At 29.5% G+C, this 25,943-nt stretch overlaps 3 protein-coding genes across 6 annotated transcripts; 1 reads left to right on the top strand and 2 right to left on the bottom strand.

Annotated features, from left to right (window-relative positions):
• The first annotated feature begins 565 nt into the window (after positions 1-565).
• On the top strand, positions 566-2,514 carry LOC132938388 (E3 SUMO-protein ligase ZBED1-like). Of its 2 annotated transcripts, none has more exons than XM_061005186.1 (3): positions 566-865; positions 1,133-1,956; positions 2,025-2,514. In XM_061005186.1, the coding sequence occupies exons 1-3, from the start codon at positions 840-842 to the stop codon at positions 2,387-2,389; spliced, it is 1,215 nt and encodes a 404-aa protein (XP_060861169.1). In that variant the 5' UTR covers positions 566-839; the 3' UTR covers positions 2,390-2,514. The 2 variants fall into 2 exon arrangements, with proteins under 2 accessions (XP_060861169.1, XP_060861168.1); XM_061005185.1 differs by having other exon boundaries at positions 1,129-1,956.
• A 1,890-nt stretch (positions 2,515-4,404) lies between these two features.
• On the bottom strand, positions 4,405-12,519 carry LOC132938174 (uncharacterized). The gene is made up of 4 exons (XM_061004867.1): positions 12,508-12,519; positions 11,242-11,394; positions 4,651-4,812; positions 4,405-4,578 (listed from the first exon to the last, which is right to left on the bottom strand). Exons 1-4 carry the CDS (start codon positions 12,517-12,519, stop codon positions 4,405-4,407), a joined length of 501 nt encoding a protein of 166 aa, XP_060860850.1.
• Positions 12,520-20,526: 8,007 nt separating this feature from the next.
• LOC132939377 (LDLR chaperone boca) lies at positions 20,527-25,466 on the bottom strand. 3 transcript variants are annotated; one of them, XM_061006510.1, is made up of 6 exons: positions 25,243-25,466; positions 24,923-25,154; positions 24,637-24,711; positions 24,050-24,207; positions 23,096-23,240; positions 22,104-22,269 (listed from the first exon to the last, which is right to left on the bottom strand). In XM_061006510.1, exons 2-6 carry the CDS (start codon positions 25,070-25,072, stop codon positions 22,237-22,239), a joined length of 561 nt encoding a protein of 186 aa, XP_060862493.1. In that variant the 5' UTR covers positions 25,073-25,154; positions 25,243-25,466; the 3' UTR covers positions 22,104-22,236. The 3 variants fall into 3 exon arrangements, with proteins under 3 accessions (XP_060862490.1, XP_060862493.1, XP_060862491.1); XM_061006508.1 differs by having other exon boundaries at positions 24,923-25,463; XM_061006507.1 differs by lacking the exons at positions 24,050-24,207; positions 24,637-24,711; positions 24,923-25,154; positions 25,243-25,466 and adding an exon at positions 23,326-23,432 and having other exon boundaries at positions 20,527-22,269.
• Between the last annotated feature and the right edge of the window lie 477 nt (positions 25,467-25,943).

Here is a 25,943-nt window from a genome sequence, read left to right as displayed (position 1 = left end):
TAAAGTTAGAATTTAGACAAAATTTATCAAATTTAAAATGTAATAATTATTTTGTAGTTAAAATGTTCAACTGTTAGAGCTAAGGATTGAAAATTTAAATCAAGGTCCCACGTAAATAGGTTATATATAAATTACTTTATTTACAATATCATCAAATATACTTGGTAATATCATAGGCTGACTGACAGTTTTCGCTCGGAATCGTTTTTCTTATACAATTATGTTATATCATTGAATTCAAATTTAATACCATCCATTACAGTGACCCACTTGTAACCTACTGTACAGAAGAGCGACATCTACTTAATCGTATTTTTATGATTGGATATTATACTAGGTATCATTGTTATATAATGTATGAAATTTGTATAAAATATAAATGTAGGTGAAAAAAATGACACTAAAACTAGGGATGGGTAAAAAACATCGATGTTTTTGGTCGATATATCGATGTTTTACCATCGATGTTTAGTCTTCGATACATCGAAAAAAACATCGAGTTTATGGTCCGATGTTTTTTCTTTTGTGAATCACTGATTAACTGATAACAGATTTTAGATAGAGGAATCACACAGCAGGCTATCACACTGCTTATTATCATATATTGTAATATTAATTTTGTCGTTTGTCAATCGTCGTTGTTGATAGATACTTGATGGTTGATAGTTGATCGTGCGGTTTGTTAATTTTTATTTATTGTGATATGTGATGAATAAACTGTGATTTAAACTTGATAATTTTTTTGTTAATTCCTTGGTCACTGTCAGCGAAACGATGAGTCCCAGTATAGTATGGAAACATTTTACGAAAAATAATAATGGTACAGCGACTTGCCAATTATGTCAGAAAACGTTAAAAACGAGTGGTAAGTTATTTTCTTGTTTACTTATATTTTATAATGTAAAGAATCAAGGAAAAATTTATAGTAGAAAAATTTTTGTTTTTTTACAATTTTTTGATTCCCATACAATTAATTTAAAATATTTTATCACAATATATTTATTATACATTTTTTAACAGCTTTATATTACTAAGTACCAACTCATATTAAATAATTATATCATATAACAAACTATGTATTGTATTTGTTATAAATAACTTGTTTGTAATGTGTTTGTAATCTCCAAGAAAGGCATACATCTCAGTACATTGCTGATACATTAAATGAGGTATGTATCCAATGGAACATTTCTTTGGAAACCATAACTGCAATTGTTACTGATGGAGCTGCGAACATAACAAAAGCTGTTGATTTATTGTTTGGAAATCCCAATAAGCCACGTCACATACCATGCTTCGCCCATACATTAAACTTGGTAGCTCAAAGTGCTATCTCCAGAGTCGCTGATTTAAGTTTACTTATTAAAAACGTAAAATCTATTGTAACATGGTTTAAACATTCGGTAGTAGCTAGTGATGAACTAAGAAAAGTTTCAAATAGTAAACTCATTCAAGAAGTTGCAACGAGGTGGAATAGTACATTTTATATGCTTGAACGATTTATTGCTCTACGTCCATTCATTAACGATATTGTAAATCGTAATATCTCCGCTCCTCCAATGGTTTGTGCTAAAGATATAGAAGAAATTATTGAAATAATTACTGTTTTAAGGCCATTGGAAGCAGCAACAAAAGAATTATGTGGTGAACAATATGTTTCTAGTAGTATGGTCATACCAATTGTGCACTTATTAGAAACAAAAATTGATGAGGCAACAACAACTCAAATTCTTAGCAATCAACTAAAAAATGCATTAAAATTAGAGTGTTCAAAGCGACTAGGACAAATTGAAAACGTTACATTTTTAGCAATTGCTACAATATTAGATCCTAGATTCAAAAGGTTGTATTTTAAAAATTCAGTCTCATTATCTAAAATGTTAACCAAAATAGCTGAAGAAATTAAGTCGTGTGAAGGAACATCTGAAAGTTCATCTGATTCTTCTGATTCATCTCGTGAGTAGTAAAAAATATTATTTGTCATGTAGGTAATTTATTTATAAAAATATATTATTAATTTTCAGAAAATAAAGAATTTAATTTATGGAATAATCACGAAAAAATTGTACAACAAAGTAGCCGTAGTCGTGGGCGAGCCACAAGAGAAGAAATTGGTTATCCATCTGAACTAAATTTATATTTGAAAAGTGCTGTAGGTCGGTTGACGGACAGTCCGTTATTACTGTGGAAAGATATGTCCACAGTTTATCCAAATCTTGTCAAAGTAGCTTTAAAATATTTAAGCACAGTAGCTACTTCGGTACCCAGTGAAAGACTATTCTCTAAAGCAGGCTTGACTATGAACCAACAACGAAACCGTTTGACTAGCAAAAAATTAAATATGCTATTGTTTTTACAATCTGTTGATGAGAGTTTTTGGGAATTGTAATAATTAATTAAATTTGTATCTATTATTATTAGTTTTAATTGTATTTTAAGATTTAAAACGTATGTAGGTTAGGTTATATTTGACAAGTATTTTTTATGTATTTAAAAAAAAATAAAGTTGAACAATGGTATTTTAACTCTTGAATTCATTATTTAATTAGGAAACTAATACACACTGCACTGTACAGAATACAGATAAAAATATGTGCTGCACACAGCTCGAGATTGGCAGCATTTTTATTATTATTAATGTAATATTTTACATTTTGGCAATTTTAAATTATGTACTTTAGTAGGTAGTGTTGTATGTTACTGCCAGTATACATTAAACAATAGTTGAACCTATTGTCTATCTAGTTTGACCAAGGTAGTAATCACACATAATTTAATTAACTTTTTTAAATGAGTTAATCATTTTCTTATGACTAAAATTTTAGTATTGAATATATTGTTTATTAACTGTTTATCAACTTAACTTAAATATTTTTTCTCATCAACTTACTAACTGTCTAATTACCAAATAATTAAGTATTTCAACATTATTATTAGGTACCTATATGGAAAGTATTTGCATTTCTTCTTAAATAATTTTTGTGAATGGATGTTTTTTGAGGACATTATATTATATTATACTATGTTAAGTAAGAACATCTAAAATTTGTTGATTTATTCGATAAAATTGAGTAAAAAAAATTAAGGCGTATCCCTTCTTCCCTGTTCATTGAACGTGGATATGAATTCCGTTGTGATTGATGTAGCCTCACAAAGTACAGACTACAACACTATCCAGTGTATAGACATGACCCGAAATCTAGAGGGACAGGGAATACTACACACTGATGGTTATAAGTATAGAAAGCATTAATATAGTTATCGTTTGAACCCTGCGGTCACAAGTGAGAGCGAGAGTAGGTCAAAACACGTCATCCAGTGGTAGCCATCCTAGGTGAGCATCAGATATTAGCCCTACTAAAGGCTGAAGGGGAAAAAATTTTTCGATGTTTTTAAACGTCGATGTTTTTACACCGATACATCGAACACATCGATATTTCAAAAAACGATGTATCGATACATCGAACATCGATGTTCAAACATTTTTGCCCATCCCTAACTAAAACTAAAATTTAAAAAAAAAATCATAAAAATACACAAATATTAGTATTTTTTTATTTCATAAAACAAGATTAAATTACACCACACACCTTTGTAATAAATCTAATCAACATAAAATATAAGTACTTAGTACACAAATAAAATAATATACATCCTATAAAATGAAAAAGTTAGATAGATACAACATAGCTCCTCAAATAGTCAAATCTTGTTATAGTAACATTTATTTTATAAGTTGGACATAAAGAGGAATATGAAGTATAGATACTTTGAAACGAAATTGTAAAGGAAGTATATAATATTTTATATTAAACATTTGTAATTTTCTCACTTTCTTCAAATAAATGATATACCTAATATATTCTTAAGATGCATATTATAGTTTATTGCTATCATATTTAGGTCTTTTCACTAAATTAATTCAAACTACCTATTCACTAATCAGAGTAATTGTTAAGTTTAAATATTTCATATTTTAATACCCATAAGGGCTGTTCTAACAATGTTCGGCTAAGTGTCGGATGTTGGTTAACAGATTTCATTACTGGCAGAATTTAGTATCAGCACAGATTATATGAAAATATTTAAAATATTTTCATATAATCTGTGGTATCAGTTAACTTTAACCGGACATTGTAAGAGCGGCCATTAGTGTGATAACTGTGATTGTATGCTTGTGTTGTAATTTTTATAATAATTATAGATTTGTAGTGTAGGTACCTAGAACACCTGATTCATAGTTAATGATATTTATAATTTGATTATTTATTTAATATGTTATAATACCTATATCTTGAATCCATGATTTAAATATTTTAATAATATTACATACCTATATAGTATATAGGTATATTTTATTAAAAATGAGAATTACCAAATACATATTAAAGTAGGTAACAATTATTATGTACACTGGTAAGGCTCCGATTTCATTGATGGCAATGATTGAAGAGTAAGGTTTAAACATGTGAATGTTGATTCTTTTTTCGTGATTTTAGTTATAATCATCCAGCAGCCCAGTGGAATGTAAGGCCGATACTTTGAAACAATTGTATCTTTATAAACAATGTGTTTACCCTTTGAAATTTCGAATCAAATAAATTATTAGATAAAAATAAAATAACTTTTTAGGACTAAAAATAAATTTACTTTGGCAATGGGACAGAATTTTTCTAAATCAAAAATCCGTCTAATTAATGGTACAAATAACAAATCTGTGGATATGAAATTACAAACATCTGTTTTCTGGACATTTAATGAAGGCATTCTGACCGAATTACTTATGCCTCTGTGGTGGCTTTCAATGTTCACCTAGAATATAACATCTATCATTCTCATTCATAAATATAATTATAAGCAAGTAGGTGAGTGCAATAAGTGATAAAATAATAAATGTGTCATATTGTATACCTATCAACTTTATCTACTGGTTAGTACGGTTATACAAATTACAAACATAATTACAATATTATGTGACAACTACCTACCTACCTACTGGTAGGTATTATACTATTATGTGGTTGTCTAAAATCTAAATTATTCCTATAATTATTCATAAAAAATTAGGTTATGTTATAACTTAAAGTATAATTTATTTTTAAAAAATTGGTTTAAGAGAATGGGGTCGTGTATAAAAATATAAAATATAGGTAGATAACTGATACCTACCTACTTGTTTATGTTTAACATTAGTATTACCTGATACAGAGGCGTAATTGCGGGGGGCAAAAGTATCATTTTAAAATATTAAATATTTTTTTCCTCAAATTATTTTATAAAAATTTATATTTATTTTAGGTTTCTCTTGTTGAATAATATTATATTCTTGAAATATCGATTATGACTACAGGAACGGCCGAATGGGAGTTTAATTTTATTACCCCCCCTGCCCCTAGATTTGTATCCATGTACGCTACTGAACTGACGTAATAATATACAATAACTATAAGATATATATCTTAGTCCGTGGTATTGATGGTATTTATCTTGTATCTCTAATTAGTAATTATTTCAATAAGTAGGTAACCAATTAGGGAGGCAATTAATATATTGTAAATTATTACGGCTATCTTGTCGTATGCGCTCTACTACCCAATTTATCTTTACTATCTTGGACTTTCGGATCTCGGGTACAGTCACAATATTGTAAATCATAGCGAAAATTTTGTGGATCCAATAACAAAAGCACATACCTACCCAAAGAATAGAAAGTTTGTGGCGCCCATTGAGGCTAAAAATTGTAAAAAATATGTGTGGTACAACTCCAGAATTACTTCCAAGGTATAGGGTCAAGTGGGGTAATTGTAAACTAAATTCACAAGTTTTTAACATGACTTTAACCCTTTGTTGACCAAGCATCGAATTAAAATATTTTTTAAAGTTTTTTTTGCATAAACATGTTATATTTGACCTATATAAGACATTTTTTTTTGTTTTTTTTTTTTTTTTTTTACTCAAATTTGAGTTAGGATCATGGTACTTGGAAGTACCATCGGTCATCTAGGATTTTTTTAATTGGTACTTCAAAGTACCAACAGTAATTTTGCCATATAATTTTTAACATGTTGAATATACCAAAATTTATTTACGACTTTAGAAAAAAAAAATGTTCTTCTCTTATTTCTAAAAATATTACTCTTAGTAAAAATAAGCATAAACGTTTTTTTTAGAATACTTACATATAAATTAAAAACCTCAATAGCTCCTAAGTGTAAATTAAGTATTTTAGTCTAAAAAATGTTATATTATTAGGTCAATGCTATATATGAATTATTTTGTTACCAAAAGTTTTTTTTATCGTGGAAATTAATAGGTGTTGATTTATATGTTGGTTAAATAAAAAGAAAATCATAACTCCATATCAGTCAAATAAAAATGTTATAATTAAAAAAAAAAAATAGTTATTTTACATTATGCTTATGAACACATTATAATAATTTTATATGCATATTAGTTATACTAGTTATGAACAATCTATATCATGATAGTCCGCAAAACAATTTTTTTTATCGTTACAGCATAAAAATACATTGCAATGGGAGCATTTTGAATATGGCCTTGATTGAGTTCCGTTCATAGCACAAACTTCACAACGTCCTCGATTAGCAACAAATTTTGGCCAATGAATTCCTCGATTGGTTAAACGCACATCTTTTGACACTGACCATTCTTTTCCTCTCCTCTTCTTTATTGCCGGACCTTTATTTTTTGGTGTTGAAGTTGATTGTCTTTTATTTGATTTAGGAAGTTCTCGTAAAGTCAAAAGTCCTTGTGTGACTGAACGACGAAAATCCAATAAAGTAATACTTCCATGTATTTGCTTGTATACCACATACGAATTTACAAACATAATGTCTAATAAACCCCAAAATATTCGGTGCCACCACTTTTTTGATTTTCTGTTAACACCGTAAGTTGTTCTAAGTTGATCAGCATGATCTACACCACCCATATAACAATTATAATCACGTACAACTTGTGGACATAGAATATCTTTTTTTCGACCACAATTATCCTTTCTTGTTACAGTTGTTATTTCTGAACCATGATAATTTGATGCTAACATAACATACTTGGTATCTTTCCATTTGTAAACACCAATACCAGTGTTTGTAATGCGATAATCTGATGAACCTCTAGGCGCTTTTTTATCTTCAGATAATTCCGGGACATCTTTACGGTTTGATCGGATTGTCCCACATGCTAGTGAATTTTCCGCTTTTAATTTTTCTAGCAATGGCAATGAAGTAAAATAATTGTCGAAAAAAAATTTTTTATTTTTATTCCACTCGTTTTTTGTCAAATTCAATACAACACGCTCACCCAAACCAAATGACTCAAATTCATCAGATAATTGCTCATCTTTGCCTTGATATATACTAAAGTTTTTTATATATCCCCTTTGGTCAGATAAACACCATATTTTATATCCGCGTTTGATAGGTTTTTGAGGATTATATTGTTTCATACAGTTACGACCTTTAAAAATAATCATCGATTCATCAATACTTAGTTCTCTCGTTCCATGGTAAGATGTAGAAAATATTTCATTACAGTAATTTATCAAAGGCCTAAGTTTTAACAGTTTATCTTTATTATTTGTTGGGATCAATGAGTTGTCTTGAACATGAAAATTTGATAAAATATTATCAAATCGATTACGGCTCATTGTATTTGACACACAGGGAACATTTAAATCATCAGATGTTGCCCAATAATGTTTCCAACTTGGCAGTTTGTTGTACCCCATTAAAAAATTTATACCTATGAAGTTCAGAATTTCAAAACGTTTTACATTCAAAGGACGTCCTCTTTGAATACTATATAAATTTGTTTGATACACAAGTTGATCAATAAAACCATCGATAAATTCCAAAAATATTGACGTAGCAGTTTCCCCCTTGAATTTGCCATCAACGGGTCCATCGGGAAGTGAATAATCGGGTTCTAATGTTTTGACAGTTATCTTTTTCCATTTACGGCGAATTTGTGAGATATCTTCTTTTTTTTTTTTTGAAGTGTTTTTAAGCTTTTTGGAAGGGGGAGATTTGATATTATTAGAAGAGCCAGAAATGTCGTGGAGATTGACAGTTTGAGTAGAAGTCGGCACAGCTATAACTACAGGTTCTACTGGCTCAATTATATTTGAAAAATTAATATCAGTATTATCCAGAATAAATTCAAAACTATCTTCATTTTCAATTTCTAATTCATTTGTCACTATATTTTCTTCAAATGGATTATTATCGACCACAGAAAAAAAAATCTTTACCTTTCGTAATATTGTCTTCGTCGTCCGATAATTCTTCGTCGGTAATCTCATTATTATCTAACGGAATCTCTTCATTTAACCACTGAAGTAACAAATCATCGTTATTATTTGTCATTTTAAAAATAATATTATTACCTATGGTTAAATAATTCGAACTTTTAATACAAAAATGTGTATAGTACGTAAAAAAAAACGATTTCACAGACAGTAATCAAACATTTACGAACGACGGCGACGATTACTAGTCGACAACTGACTAAATATTTACCGTGAAAGACCAATGGTACTTACAAGTCCATATTCTTATTTATAAATATTTCATTATATCGATAATGAAATCGCAATAACAGAAACAGATAATCCATCTAGACATATATCTAAACATAAACAAAATATTTCTTATGATAAAATGATAAAATATGTACATATAAATAGAAAGGAAAAATACCAAGTCATGTATATGTGTTGAATGCTGCAGTCCCCGAAATTAATCGCCGATAAAATGTTTAATAATAGTACGACCGCTTTTAAAATAATATTTATTTAATCGGTAGATGGTACTCGTGAGTACCGACCCATTAGAAACACAAAAATAACGTTTTATGATATTTCATACACGTTTTATTTCGGTGGACTTATAAGTACCGTCGGTCGACAAAGGGTTAAACTATGGCTTTTTGGATAATTTTTCTTTTTTTCTTTTAGCATTATCATTGAGTTGCACATCTGAGAACTATAATTTGATTACTATACACAAAAATTTTCCATTATTTTATAAATTATAGCATATTTACAATTGCCCCACACATTTACATTTACCCCAATATTTTTGGGGCAAATGTAAATGAATACTTCAGTTTGTATGCATTGGATATGAATAAACTCTGGGGCAATAGTTATTTAGTTGTCATAAGTTTATTATTTTACATTGTCATTTAATTATCATTCATTTTTACATCTACCCCAATATTAATACCTGGCGTGGGGCAAATGAGAACCATCATCATTTTTATATTTATATATATTAGGGGCAATTGGAAATGAAAAAATAAAACTGATTTTATTTATTAATGTGAGAAAAATTAACGATTCTTTATTCTTTAAGAAACATCCTTATATATATAACAGTTAATATAAAGTTAAACAATTTATATGACTAAAAATTAAAATTATTATCACCTTTAAAATTCATTTCAGTCAATATGTAAAGTAGGTAGGTAGGTACTTAAAATTAATTTAACAATTTCTTATTTCAATAGTTTTAACATTTTATAAATATAAAAGTGGACAACATAGTAACTAATATTTGACTAGTATCAGTTTAATTTTTAGGAACTACTTTTCTTTTACAGTCACAAAGCCTTGAAACACATACATGGTTTTTCTCCCTTGTTGTTTCTGATTTGGATGTGGAAGCATTGCAATTATCATTTCTGGTGTTATGGTTGAAATGTCGTTGTCTATGAAAGAGAATACTGCCCCATAATCATCTTCCTTTTTTAATCCTTGAATGTCCAACTAATTCTTTAAATTCATTTTTATCGCATGGATAACCCATTTTTGATCTAGCTATTAAACATTTTTCAAGTACTAATTCTATCTCATCAGAGAAAACACGAGACCGACCAGCTTTTGTACATGACATTGGAGTTTTTCTTCCTTTTATACGGTTAAAAACTACTGCCTTAGGAACATTAAATTCTTCAAAAGCTTGATTATATGTAAGACTTCCGCTTTTAACAGCATTCACAGCTTTTTCTAAATCATTTGGAGTATAACTAGGGCCACTTCGTTTTTTCACATAATTTCTCACCCTAAAATAAAAATAAATATTACTAATACAATTCAAAAATTAACTTGTGAACTTGTTTATATCAAATAGTAAAAGCTTGGAATCAGAACATGAATATTTAGGTATTGTTTAACTACCATACATAATTTTTTTTAATATATTTGACTGTTCTCATTTACCCCAAATTAATGTTTACAATAACCCCGTAACCAAAATATTTGGGGCAAATGTAAATTGTAAGTTATCTTAAGTAATAGTTATTTTAAATTAATTAATTATAACTATTATGTTCACGGATGTATCAAGTTCAAGTTTAATGTATAATAAGTATAAATGTACTTACATTTTGAAGCAGCAACGCAAAAAATAAAAACCGGTACAAGTTAGTATCACAGTTTGAAATTAAGGTGATTTTCACAACAACAATTTATTAACATAACCTAAAAATATTATCAATTATCTTAGTGCACAACTCCGAAACACATGTCTACCACTATAAAACACAACAAATACGTCATTATTACTAAAACTAAAACTTCCAACAATGCTATTTTCAATTACCCCTATTTACAATTACCCCCCTTGACCCTAATATAATTATATATAATAATATAATAAATTACAATGGAACTTCGATAAGTCGATATTATCGAGGCTCCACTGTATATAAATAAATATAATAAGTAATAACTATTACAGGTATCTCATTGAAACGTAGTGGAAAAGTTTGAACAAGATTGACACATTTGACGCGTTTCTGAGAGACATGGGACAAGTTTTTTAATTACCTATATTATTATATTTATTTTATTAATTTTATTTATTTTACGTGTATATTATTATTTTTTACTTTATGATTTAATTTATATAATAATTTTATTAATCTATAAATTGTAATCGTAATCCACGCCGGTCCAGATACAATTGCGATGTTTGTCGAAATAAAATAAATCTAAAAATACGGTTTCCAAAAATTCCCATATTCTCTGTATATAAAATTAATGCTTGTACCTATGTATGGTGTGATTGTATTACGGTAGAGCGCATACTGCAGTCGTAATGTCGCCGGTAGAGCGCATACGACAAGATAGCCATTATTACATCAGTACCTACACCACAATGATGATAAATTGATAACCAATAAATAAATAAGTAGGTACCTAACAAATATTTTTACCTGAAAGTTATTATTTGGTTCAATTGCTTCTAGTAATTCGATGTACCCAAAATTACCATTAGCCAAATTCGAGGAGTTTTTATACATAACAATGTTAATCTTTGCATTTTTCATACATGTGAAGGCTTCTTTGACGACAAGTGCATAACGAGACTGAAACAAGTAAGAACATAGATAGGTTGTTGGTTATAGCACTAGGTGGCTACAGGCTAGGTAAAGCCAGGCTGGTTTAAGTGTAATTATTGGTAGTTATAGGTATCGTTACATAGCCGTAATCTGGGGGGGGGGGGCATTCAGGGCAACTGGCCCCTCAAATATTTAACTGAGTACCTTGGCAATATTGTCATTTTACTTTATAGATTTTTAGTTTTACCACAGACTGCCCCCTCCAAGAATTTACCCCAGATTAGGTATACGCCTATGGGTAGTTATAACTTTTTAGCCTTACTTATAGTGAGTGAGTTACCTACCTATATATTTAATAGGTAGGTATCTAGTTAATACGATGTATCGATCTCATAGTTAATTTTAAATAGCTGAATAATAGGATGAATTACGTAGGCTGGACTAACGCAACTCAAGTTTTCCCAAATAAATAGTCCTGGACCCAACTCGTGTAGTGTAGGACGTAGGTAACAGGTTATGTAACAACAGGCCTTTCAACCTACATTACCTACTTTGTAATTCAAATAAAATATAATATTTTTCTGCCAGGAAGGCAGATCCATCTATAATAATGTACCTACCATAGTTTTGCCTAATATTATTATGTTGGTACCCGGTACTTATATTAGTTGAAATAAATAATTAACTTACCAAAAAAATAAAATTGTCAGGGTTCTACAATCACTGGGTACCTTTTACATTTGTATAATATTATGGTCAAATTATTATGTAGATATACTAACATTAGTAACATTTACAAATATATTGGTAGGTATATAAATATATAAGAGTATCTAGATTCTAGGTTGACAGTAGGTATAATATTATGAAAAGATACCTATGTTCTAATTGACGACAATATACCTACTACCATAACCAGTAGAAACCGTTTATAATGACACCGGTTGTAGTGACATATTGGGTGTAATGACCTAAGATTAAATGTCCCGGCAAAACTCCTATATTGTATGTACTAATTTGTATCGGTTATTATGACGTCTATATAGTGACTATACAGATGTTATGAAGGTTATTTTTGGTTATATTGGAAAAATATTTTATCTTTAATGACTTAACTTACTATTACAATACCGATAATACCGAAAATTTCATCGTTGTTTACTCGTCAGTTTTATTTTATTTTATTATTTTATCGTCAGTGTACAGGTAATCGTCTCGTGCGGATAAATGTGTTTTGTGTTCGTGTGTTAAATTGAATTGTGAAATGAGCAAAGCAATTCACCATCGAAGAAATCAAAGAAATCTATGTATTCCAATGAATGGACCAATTTTCAACAGAAAGCCAATGAATTAGCTGAAGGCTTTGGTAAGCATGGAAGACGATAATAGTGAAGAAACTGATACTGCCGATGGAGATTTATCTATTAATGCAGTGTTCAGTGCAGCAAAGATGTTAGCAAATAATTATATGGCTCTGAATAACGTAAGTCCAAAGACAAATTTTGAAGAACTAGAAAAAAAAATAGAACGTGATTTTTGTTAGTATAAAGTTCAATCTAAAATAACAGATTTCTTTAAATAATAATTGAACAATTGTTTTAAATACATATGTATGTACAAAATTAAATGTTTTTATCTTTACTTTTTTCTATATTATACGTTGCATAAATAAATGATAATAATGTTTATTGAAGTTACAATTTTTTTTCGTCATTTTGGTTATAATGACAACCGGTTATTATGACCTGTTTTCTTTGGTCCCTTGAACGTCATTATAAATGGTTTTTACTGTAACTCTATAAGCTTAATGATTATAAATTATAATATATAATATACCTCTATCGAATCCAACGAAGATAAAAATATTAAAAAAAAAACCAAAAACACCATATTGATTATTGTTGAAAAATATCTACAACTCTGTTGGCTAGTAGAAACGAGTATAGATGAAATAAATGCATATATAGGTAGGTACGTAGGTACTATACATAACCTATAGTCTATAATAGAAAATAAAAATGTATGAACTAAAATAGGTACCTACCTATACCTATTATTATACTGCAGATTTTGACATGTTTATGAAATGCCGAAATTAAAATATTTCTATTGTCACGCAAGTAGGTATCTATTAATCTATTTTGTCTATTATTGGGTACTTATTACACTATTATAGTATTATGCATTGTAATAATAAAAAAAATGATCCAAATACTATTATTTACATAATAATTATGCACATAAATACATAATAATACATCGTATATACTATAATGAACACCTATATTTGTAAGTAAATAGGTACCCTGTTATACATTTGGATTGGGAATATCTATAAACCTATATTATTGTTTTATTCTAACCTTGAAATTCATAACAAATGTCAAATAAATATTACTCTGCAATGATCTAAAAATGATATTTATTAGATTTTTATCGGAGTGAGAAAAACATAATATTATTGTGTTGATAGTTTTACATCTAACGTTTTTTTTTTTAGTAGTTACGTACGTATAATCAGTGGCGTAAGTGGCGTAACCTGGAAGAGCCAGGAGGGATGTATCGCAGAGGATGTGGTAGCACCTATGCCTGGAGGCTCCCTAGTGGGCCCCTTAGCATGAAGTACCTATGTTTTTATTAAAACAGTAGGTATAAATAAATTCAAGCCTGGGCAAGTTAATGATAATTTTTAACTAAGTTAAGTAAAGTTGATAGAAAACATTTTAAAAAGTTTAAACTTAACAGTTAACCTATTTTTTTTTAACTCAGTTAAGTTAAAAGTTGTATGAACATTTTCAATTAACTTATTATTTTTTTTTATCCATATAAATACCCATTAAAAAAATGTATAATTAATATTTTAATAATTTTAATAATATAATAATAATGTCACATATTTTCAAATCGTAAGTTATGTAACGGTTTCATTCAGGATAATAATATATTATGTATTAGGTACCTATTAATTTGCATATTAGTCATCATACAACGATGTATATAATAAGACACGTGATACCTATTACTACCAATAATACCTATTAAAATTGTATGAAATATTTTTTTTAAATGGACGAACACCGCCAACATTTCTAGGATATGATCTTATATAAGATATCCATCAACGTTTCACATTGGTAATTTCTTATTTTACCACAGGGTTTCTACCTGTAATATACCTAGGTACTGCTATAATTAATAATATTTCAAATTAAATTGTATAAGAAAATATTATAATACATCTCCGCCCGTGGTTCCCTTCTTTCCTTCTGACCGTTCAACCGTCCTTACGGCAAATTTGCTAAATTGTTAATAAGTATGAAACAACTATATTATTTTGTAATAATGTAATATTAATTCCTATTATATTTCTAATCTTTTTTTCAATAATTCGCCATTTCCTTGAATACTGATCAAATTTTATAACAATACAAATAAATTCTTATTATTGTTGTTATAAATTATTAGTTAATGAAATCTAGATACACTAATAATGTGTTTTCGGGGGAAAAAAAAATGTGCAAGACTGTAATAGTCTTGCAGTGATGGTCTTGTTTTGGTATTGCAGTATTGGTCTTGCAGCTTCGGTATTGATTTGGTCTTGTTCTTGCAAACCTAATCTTGGTCTTGATCTTGCTAGACCAGTACCATCTTGGTCTTAGTTTTGGTCTTGCAGCAAGAGTCTTGCGAGACCGCAAAACCAAGACCAATTTTGATCATCACTAAATGCCAGGTGGAGGCTACAGCCCCCCCCCCTCCCCCAACATTTCAGCCCTAGTTGCGCCACTGTCTTTAACTTCAACTTCGAGTTAACCAAGTCAGACCGAACATCTAAATAGTGTATCGAAAAATGGTTAAAACTTAGAAGGGAAAATATCATGGAGCGCAATCGAGTTGTGAGTATTATCATTGATTCTAGTATTTATAATCAATGGTATTATATTATACCTACCCATGGCCTCATTCGTTTTTTCGCATCTACCGGCTGACCATACTTATATTATATAGGTAAGTATTATAATTTATAATTATGTTATTAATTATAAATATTGTGTTATGCGCACCCGGTAGTTACTAAATTTCTAATTATTTATATGTTATATTATTATTAATAAACATACATTTTTATGTTTAGTAAAAATGTATGTATAATTAACAATAATATAACATAACTGATTAGAAATTTACATAAGTAGGTACTATTATTATAGTACTATATTATTCATAACAAATACAATTAATTTTATACCATATAGGTGATTACATTTTTATTCAATCTTAAAATCTTTGTCTTTATTTATTGTATAATTAAATTAAACACATACAATCGATGTACATTAACATTTATCAGTAAAATGCTAGGGAAAATGATAGTTATGGCAAATACTATAGTATTAAGTTTCATATCTAATGTCTAAATGATAATACCTATAGTTATATTTGCTCATTAAAAATTTATTTTAGCATACAAGGTACATTCATACAACAGGATAAACATAAAACCGAATTTAAAACTTAAAAAAAAAAAATAATAACATGGGACATGGCTCATATTGCCCCATCATATTTTTCCCGCCGCCTTACCACAAATAATAATATTTTAATTTAACGTGTTTATTATTCTTAAAATAGGGGTAAACTCTACCAAAGTCATGAAACCTAACAAGGCTAAGCATTAAAAGTCTCATCATCGTGACTCGATATAAGGGAACACGCATGAGGCCAGGTGCGGACTGGGAATACAAATTGGCCCTGGGTGAACAAAAAATTCAGCCCAATTTTGGGCTACATTTATAAGTTATTGGCTCAAATATTATTCAAGCAACCCAAATTTTCGTCAGGCCCAGGCGGGGATCGCCGGCCAGCCACCCTTGCAAGACTGCTCCTGCGTGCGAGGCCACAAGCCATGAGGTTTCTAGTTGGAATGTTTTCTTTATTTAAATCCATCTTCACTTTTATCAAAACATAATTAATGCATCATAATATTATGAGTTATGATTAATTAAAAATAGAAATTGTTTTTTTTACAAGAGGTCGTCTACCAGTGGTGGATCCAGGAGAAGGGCAAAGGGTGCCCCCCCCCAAATCACCGTAGTTTCCCTTTGTCTTACACTGTGTTTAGCCAATTGTGTAGCAAATGTATGTACTTTTTGTACTTTTGCCCCCTACCTGCCCACCCCCCCCCCCCAAAAAAAAAAAATTAAGCCCTGGATCCGCCACTGAGGTCTCTAATACTACTTATTAGTCAGAGATAATAAAGTACCTAATGGATAGGCCCACGAACTGTGGTAGAATATGTAGTAGTCCGTGGATAAGCCATCAGAATCTTAATAATGTTTCAAGACTGATAAAAAAGTGAGGCAATTTTTATTAATAATTTTACTCTCTTGATTTTTAATCAAGTAAGTATGGTAATTAAAATGAAAAAAGTCTGAATTTTGAAAACTTCAAAATATTATGGGCTATGCCGCTAAGGCATATTACTATCTATAGGTACTAATATTATAAAGAGGAAAGATTTGATTGTTTGTATTGAATAGGCTCCGAAATTATACTGAACCGATTTAAATGAAATTTGGTACATAGATAGATAAGCACTGAGAAAAAACATAGGCTAATTTTTAATACTAAAAAAGGGCTGTAACTGGTTTGAATTGAAAAATAATTTTTTTGTTAGATAGCTGTCCATTCATCGAGGAAGGCTATAGAGTATATATTATAACATCACGCTACGATCAATTAATAGAAGTGCTCAAACAGGGATTTTGAGATTTACGACGGAAATATTTGTTTATAAATGGTTGCAATTGGTTATAGGAGAAATAATTAATAGAAATAGTATTTATTTATTATTGGTTGCTATTGGTTAATCGGGCAGATCAGGTACAAGCATGCATCAAATCGAATTTTCACACTTATTGCCTACCAGGGTGGCTGAGTTGCACTTATTGCAGCGAGTTACAACAAAAAGGAGTTCAACAATCACAATTTGTTTAAGAGTTGTCATTTTTTAAGGGCCACAAAGTGCACAGGATCAGCTATAGCCTAATTTAAAAAGGGTTAAATATGGTTTTTTAATTCGTCGGAATTTAGTACGGTTAGGTTAGGATTGTGTATTAATTGATTACATTAATCCACCGTATATTATATTAAAATAAGCTTGGTATAACTTTGATACTTTGGAGTTAAATCGTACACTTACGTACAAACCGCACTGGGTCCGCGATCTACCGCAGGTAGATTGCCTACCTGATAATATACTGCTGCGAATCAGAATTTTTATTCCAGACAACAGAAAAGTTAAGATACATTTTGAACACTGTACACCGAATTGAACAAAGTTTGAGTCATATTATAGAGTTGGCACATTTAACGGGCAACGAAGTGCACAGGATCAGCTAGTCGTTTATATGTATGACCTCCGAAATCTGAACGTGATTGATATTATAATCAGCATTTTCCTATATATTAAAAATTACTATAGGTCATCTGGTCATAAGTACATATTTTGTAACTAAATTAATAATAATTGTATTAAGTTTTAGTTTTAAAGTACCTACACTCTGGCCCACGAGAGTCCATACATAAAAACGCGTCCGTCGCCGAATAGTGGGAATGGCATCATGGTGGGAGAAAACAGACGTCGCGTATTACTATATCGATGCGTGGTTTACGTATGGGCTCTCGCGTGGGCCAGAGTACATACGGCTATACCGCTAAACGTGGCGAAAAGCAATATTATTAAATAATGTGTATGGGCTATACCAACATACATTACAGTGACCCACTTGTAACCTACTGTACAGCAGAGCGACACCCACTTGCCCACTTTTTTTAAATTTATTTATAGGTACATTATTTGGTATCTATCTTAGAACCAGTATTGTAAAAAATACTTTTAAAATACCACCCAAATACCAGGGCTGGATGAATTATTGATTTTTTTAACTCAGTTAAGTTAAAAGTTAATAGGTACACACTTTTTGTTGAGTTAAAAAAAAGTTAATTTGTTTATACAACGCTAGCATACTTAATTTTTTTCCAACCCAAAACTAAATTATAGACTATAGTGTTTATACTTTATACAGTGTTTCCATATAAGTTAGATTCGAATGTTATACATTTTTACTTTAAACAATTCACGGTAAATATTTTTTGACATGAAAACAAAATAGACTAAAATAGTGAAACATAATAAAATTAAGAATTCAATAAACTAGTTCCAGGAGAAAAATTCATTTAATTAAGCTATTAATCGCCGAAAACCGATATCGAATTGTCCATAAATGATAAATATATAATATAATTTTGTTATAATTGTTGTTGAAGGATAACTACGACGGTATTTTTATTCAACAAGGATTATAAATAGAAACAAATTAAGAATTAAAAGAATAAAAAGAAAGTATTCAATAGAAAAAAAGGTGGATAAGTGGATGTCGCTCTGCTGTACAGTAGGTTACAAGTGGGTCACTGTAATGGATGGTGTTAAATTTGAATTCAATGATATAATATCATTGTATAAGAAAAACTATTCTGAGCGAAAACGGTCAGTCAGCCTATGATTTTACCAAGTATATTTGATGATATTATTGTGAATAAAGTAATTTATATATAACCTATTTACGTGGAGCCTTGTTTTAAATTTTCAATCCTTAGCCATAAAAGTTAAAAATTTATAAATTTTTAACTACAAAATAATTAATAAATTATAAATTTGATAAATGTTGTCAAAAATTGAACTTTAAATGCTTATAAAAAAAAATTGTGCCTATGTATTTTTAATATTTTTCAATTGCTATTAGAACGATATATCAGGAGCCTTATATTAAATTTTCACGCTTTTTTACCCAACAAATAAAAATTTATTGATATTTATAGAAAAAAAAAACTAAAAAAATTGAAAACTGACAATGTCCGTAAACAGCTCAAAAAGAGTCAAAATATTTTCAACATTTTATGGTGTATAGAAAATGCTAATATTAACATTCAGTGAAATTTTCAAGTATCTACAGTCATTCGTTTTTTAATTACAATAAAATAAGAAAATTGTTACATGAGAAATCGAGTAAATATCAAATGTTGTAAAAATATAAATTTCAGACGCTCATAAAAATTTAATTTAAGTTTCTTCTAGACATTTTTTTTTTTTGATAAAGGTGGACAAACTTATGAGTAATCTTATATTACATTTTCAAATCTTAGATTTAAAAAGAAAAATTTTTATGAATTCTCATCAAAATAATTTGCTATTTTTCGTGATTTTTCCGTATTTTGTCAAAATTTGAACTTTAAATGCTTATAATTAAAAACTGTGACTAAGGATTTTTAATTTTTTTCATCTGCCTTTGAAACAATAACCTAGGAGCCTTCTATTAAATTTTCAAGCTTTTTTACTCAACAGATAAAATTTTATTGATATTTATAGAAAAAAAAACTAAAAAAATTGACAATGGCCGTAAACAGCTCAAAAAGAGTCAAAATATTTTGTAAATTTTATGGTGTATAGAAAATGCTAATATAAACATTCAGTCAAAATTGCATGTCCCTACGGTCATTTGTTTTAGAGTTACACCAAAAACCAAAATCGATTTTCTCAAAAACAGATTTTGCGTAAAAATTCCCGTTTTTCTTTTGTTTTTCACGTCGCTTGTGAAAACTACTGGGAAATTTTTACTTTTGACCCCCCCCCAAAGTACCAACTAGATTCACTTTCCTATCAGAAAAGTTACTATTGAAGAAAATCCTAGCACTTTTACTGTCCTAAAAGGTGATGACAGACACAAAAATAAAAAAAAATAAAAAAAAAAACACACATCATTGTAAAATCAATACATTCATCACTTCGCTCAGAATCTAAAAAGTATTTAAAATACCATTCAAATACTTCAAAATAAAAAGTATTTAAAAAAGTATTTAGTAAGGAAAAAGGTATTTGAATACTTTTACTCAAATTCTTTACAACACTTCTTAGTGAGTACCTTATAATGAGCTAAAATCACTAATTTGTTATCATTATTAAACAAATTTTATTCTTAAGAAACCGTACTACTAAACATAATATATTAAAAGTTTAGAATCGCAGTCCTTCACTTGCACTTAAAGTAGGTATAATTATTATTTATTTTATAATAATTTATGTACAAAAAAAATATGTAAAAATCTAAAAAAGTTATATTTTTAATTAATTATGTAAAAAAAAATTTAGCAGCTTATACTACTGATTTTGCTTTTATATTACAATACATATTATAAAAGCAATGATATTAACTATTTATAGGTAATTGTTGAATACATTATTTTTGGATTATCTTAGTTGACATTACATATTATAACCGGTTTCAATAATATCAAATACAAATAAATAATATTTTACTTACATATTAAATTATATTAATTATAAACTAAATACTTACCAAATTGAATACAGCTACTATTTAAAAATTATTAACTTAAATAATTAACAGTTTAAACTTACAACATTTTTCATGGAATAAAAGGTTTCACAAGATACATTCAAAATATATTTATTTTTCAACAAAATGCATAGAAAAATAGATTTATTACAATAAATCTTTTACTTATTTTATATTTAATAAGTAAATTAAAGTTTGATACAAAATATAAGATCATTGCAAAATGAACACTTTTTTTTAAATTTACGATGGTTTGGTTTTTTTATCATAAAATTTAGCCAACATTGCAGCAGAAATAGCAGCTAAAGCTGCAAAAGCATATGCCCCACTAGAACCATATACATCCATAGCCAATCCTGCTACTACAGGTGTAATAGATCGGGCTACTGAGATAGAGCTAGTCATAGCACCTTCTAGAGTTCCTCTATTTTCACCCATACAGGTTTCCGATAGAATTTGATTTAAAAATACTTCAATCAGAGTACCAGCTGCAATGATAGGAACCATGCACACAATGTGAAACGTTATATTAGGAGCAAATGACAAACAAACATATCCAACAAACAGTAATATAAAACTAAAGAAACATTTTTTGAACGAACTATATTTACGAAAGAATGGCTCCAATCTGGCAACTGCAAATCCAGTAGCAACGCCAATTGAACTATTAACTGACAAAGTGTAACCAACTTGGGATGGTGTGAGTTTATAAGTTTCTATGAGAACAAAACCAAATGTCACCATCATTGTTGATAGTGTTGCAGTATACATCATTCTCATGAACAATAATGGCCAATATTCTATCCAATCGACTTCTTTTAAATGGTGAAACATATTTTTTTTAAGACCAGTTGTTTTAATTATCTTGGTTGGTACACTCAATGTAATAATAATGACATTTATGGCACAAAGTAAGCTGGTTGAGCAAGCTAAGTAGTAAAAACCATTTTCGTGTTCAGATAAATAACCACCATAAATCGGTGCTATCATAAATGATAATGAAATGAAACTGTTCAATTTTCCATGGGCGCTCAATTGTTGAGTTTTAGGTACATTATCACCAATCAATGATTTTCCTAACATTTGGGTGTGTTTGAAACAACCTAACATCAATCGAATGGCAGCAATCGACAGATAAGTATTGCAGTGCCCCATGGCAAAAAAGGCAAGAACACTAAAGATCATTGAAAGCAAAAGCAACGGTTTGCGACCATATTGATCACTCAGTGTTCCAACAATGGGGCCTGTGATTAGTTGAAAACTTGAAAAGAGAGACTCTAGAAGGGTTATCTGTAAATGAGTAGCTCCAAATTTTAAGAGACGACGATTAAATGAAGGCATGATTGTGGCTAGACTGGCTATGTCTAAAAAGCCAATAATGTATATATAAATAAAGTTTGCCATTTTTAGAATAACTGTATATAAATAAATAAGCTTAACTAATAGAAAATAACAATTATAGTTCAACTTTTTCAACGTTTCCTTCAACCTGAAAAAAAATAGTTATTATTAAAATTGTTTTTAGTATCTAATGATATCAATTATACTAATATTTTTAGTTAAGAGCAAGATACAAAAGCAATACCAACTATTTGACATTTGTATTAGATAATATTATCAAATCCTCCAGTCTTCTCTACTTAATCCGTCGTTGGTGACGCTAATGTTTTTACATCATTAGTGACGTGTTAGCGTTTTGCTCACATTTAATTATTGTTGGAAAGGTGAAATTGGGAAAAGTGGACTGACTAATCTATAAGTAGACATTTTAATGAATCCAATCAGTTTTAAAAACTATTATCACATTACTAGGTCAATCAGTATGATGGAAGAAATATTGGTATGTTTTTGCTAAAATCCGATCCCTGGCGAGCAAATACTGGTAATTGCGACGATGCTGTCGACGTTGGATGGTAATCAGACTGATAGTTTGTTCATAGATAAGATACTTTCAACGTATTTATTTTCATTAGTAACTTGTATGAGCATACTAAAAATATCGATATAAACAAAGTAATTTGAAGCCAACGGTTCCCAAAATAACAGTTATATGAGCGAAATGTTCATAGCGTCACCAACGACGGGTTAATGTGTTTTATAACTACTTATTTAATCCAAAAATAAAAATATTTATACTTAAAATTTTGAATTGAAATTGGTCAACTAGTTGGGTACAAACTACAATTCACAAAATAGTAATGGTTTATTTGAAACTATTAGCAAAATAACATTTAATATAGGCTACTATTTTAATGTCGAAGATAGTGAAAATTGTATTCAATAAAAACTAAATTTAAAAAATAGTAAATGCTTACAAATGGAGAAGCTGGACCTTTGTATACTTGATTTTCAATTGTTACATCAACACAGTCTTCTTGTTGTATCAGGAAATCCTTTGCGTCCCAAGCTTGTGAGCCATCTTTATACATGAATATAGCTCGATTATCATCAACCATAAATCTATAACACAAATCAAGTTACTTATAATTGATTTTACACATTCACATTAGTTTAATTAATCCCACAGTAAAAAAAAATATCTAACCATACACACTTTTGCTCAATGATGTACTAAATGAATTACAAATGATGAATTTTGCACAAGTAACACTAGCCTACAAACTACTATTTTATTATTCATTCCAATATAAACTCTGACAAAGTTCATCTATGATAACATTAAAGATAAGATGTACAATGATTCTTTTATTATCTGGCCGTCTATATAGTTTTCCGGATTTTATTTACATATCAATAAAGAATATTTAAATTCCTACATAAAGCAAATACCTATACAAATGGTATTTTTTAAACACAAATATAAAATTATAATTTTTAAATTGTCTAAAATGTTACAACTAGTATAACACATGTGAACATTTTTGTACATTAAATGGTTAAATTATTAAAGCAATATCAGGGTTCTAATGAATATAATATTCATTTTTAAATGATTGATTAAAATATTTTTACAGTGCAAATTGTTAATAAGTTTGGCTAGGATTTCTAAGCATTTTCATATTTCTACTGGTCGATTGTACTGTATGCTAATTAAGCATAATATATATTGCATGAAAGAGTTTAAAAGAATAAATTATTCTTGAGCAAATCTATTTCGTATTTCAAAATTGTACTGTATTCAGAGCATATTTTAAAATGTTATGGATATGTTTAGTGTTAAAATGATATATTGCACTATTTTGTAACTTAAATACAATTAAAAAATGTGATATATGTATTAAAAATGTAACAAATTTAACTTTTCTAACCTTTCTGCTTGAATGTGGTTGTTCCAAAGACTTGATTGCCAGAGTTTGGTTATTTTATCGACATCATCTTTATTATACTTAGGTGATACTTTCACAAAGGTCATTAAAGTTTTGCCCTTTTTGGATAGTTTTAACAAGGCATCTGGATCACTTCCTAACTGCAAACCACAAATTAGTCATTTGATAAGTTTTTTAAAAATTATTATTTCATAGGTACTTAATTATAGGTACCTATACTCCGGCCCACGAGAGTCCGACCGTAAATTGCGCATCGATACTGATGCTTACGAGGTTTACTAGCCAAATTTTCTCCCACCATGGTACTATTCCCACTACTCGGCAAGATTAGGTTAGGTTAGCAAGTGGGGACCGATGCGCAGCAACCTACGTGTTTTTGTGGTTGGACTCTTGTGGGCCGGAGTATACCATTATACTTTTGGTTTTAGACTACCCATTGATTAATTTTAATGACTGACATTCAAAAATAGTATATTAACTTAGAGAAATGTTATACATAACATAGTTAGTATTAAAAATAATCTGAATGGAAATAATATTAAATAATAATAGAGTAATTTTAAAGTTACCAAAGTTGGATCAATGTTGACGGGAGGTCTCAAGTGTTCAGGTAGCTCGTCGGGTTCCAAAGGCTCTTCGTCTTCCTAGGTGCAGAACATAAAATAAGAAAATCAAAAAACCATTAATAATATAGAAAATTAACACATCATGTAGGTATAACATATATATATATATATATATATATAACATATATTTCCGAGTAAATTGTTAGGTACATGATTAATTTAGTAGGTATTAAAATGCATTTTCAAGGTTATATTCAAACGCTGTAATTATAGGTATATTAATGCTTACCTCCCACTGGTCAAGCAATCGCTCCATGTCGGCCTCGGAATAAGAGCTAATATCTTTTTTGGCCCAAGACGGCTTCTCACCGTCGGGCGATTTTTTCGCAACCACCGCAGCCGCCAGCACCAACACCACCAAAAACGTCGAACGAATCATTTTTAAAGTGGAAGTACCTATTATCAGTCGGATGGATTTGCGCGACGGCAGCAAAATTAATTTACTGAAAGCGGCACAATTACTGTGCAACGACAAATATAATAAATTATTATGATAAATTGAAAAACAATACGACAATGAATTGCGAAGAAAACGACGATAACAATTACTTGGCAGTCGGCAGTCGGCGGGCACGGGATGTTCCGATGCGTTGGCCGGATTCGAGATTAACGGGAAATATAAATTGTCACGACTCACGACGATTTAAGATAGTACACGATAACCGGTGCGTTGATAACACGGAGGTGGACATTGGTCAGATTATTTGGTCAACGGGGCACGGATAATATACCAAAGTATATTATTAATATATATTATATTATCTATAAATTATATAAATATATTATTAATATATATATAATATATACTTTAGTATGTTATCTGTGAGATTGGTCCACGATTTAAGAATGTGGATTGGTCTAATTCTAATATATAATCACAGATTATATGAAAATTTTCATATAATCCGTGATACAATGGACTGGAAACGAGCAGCTTATCACGGACACAAGAGGCAAAGTGCGGGGGGTCGCTATGTGTTCCTGGAGTTCACAGCGCCCTCTGCATTTAACACGGACTAAGATACAAATTGTGTAACCAAATAAAACCACCGGTAGCGCTGAAAACTTCAAGAACAATGTTCTTATCAGCTAAGTGACACCTTTTCGTGGCCGTCCCCCGACCCTCGCTGACCATGTCGTTTCCAGTCCATTATAATATGTTCTATGATTATATCTTAGTCCGTGGTCTAATCTAATCACAGACTTCTATAATACTTCTATAAGACTTCTATAATGTGTATTATAGAAGT

This window comes from Metopolophium dirhodum, chromosome 2, assembly GCF_019925205.1.
Source record: "Metopolophium dirhodum isolate CAU chromosome 2, ASM1992520v1, whole genome shotgun sequence".
Classification (NCBI taxonomy): domain Eukaryota; kingdom Metazoa; phylum Arthropoda; class Insecta; order Hemiptera; family Aphididae; genus Metopolophium; species Metopolophium dirhodum.
The sequence above is the reverse complement of the archived record's forward strand: the minus strand, read 5'-3'. Positions and strand labels throughout refer to the sequence as shown.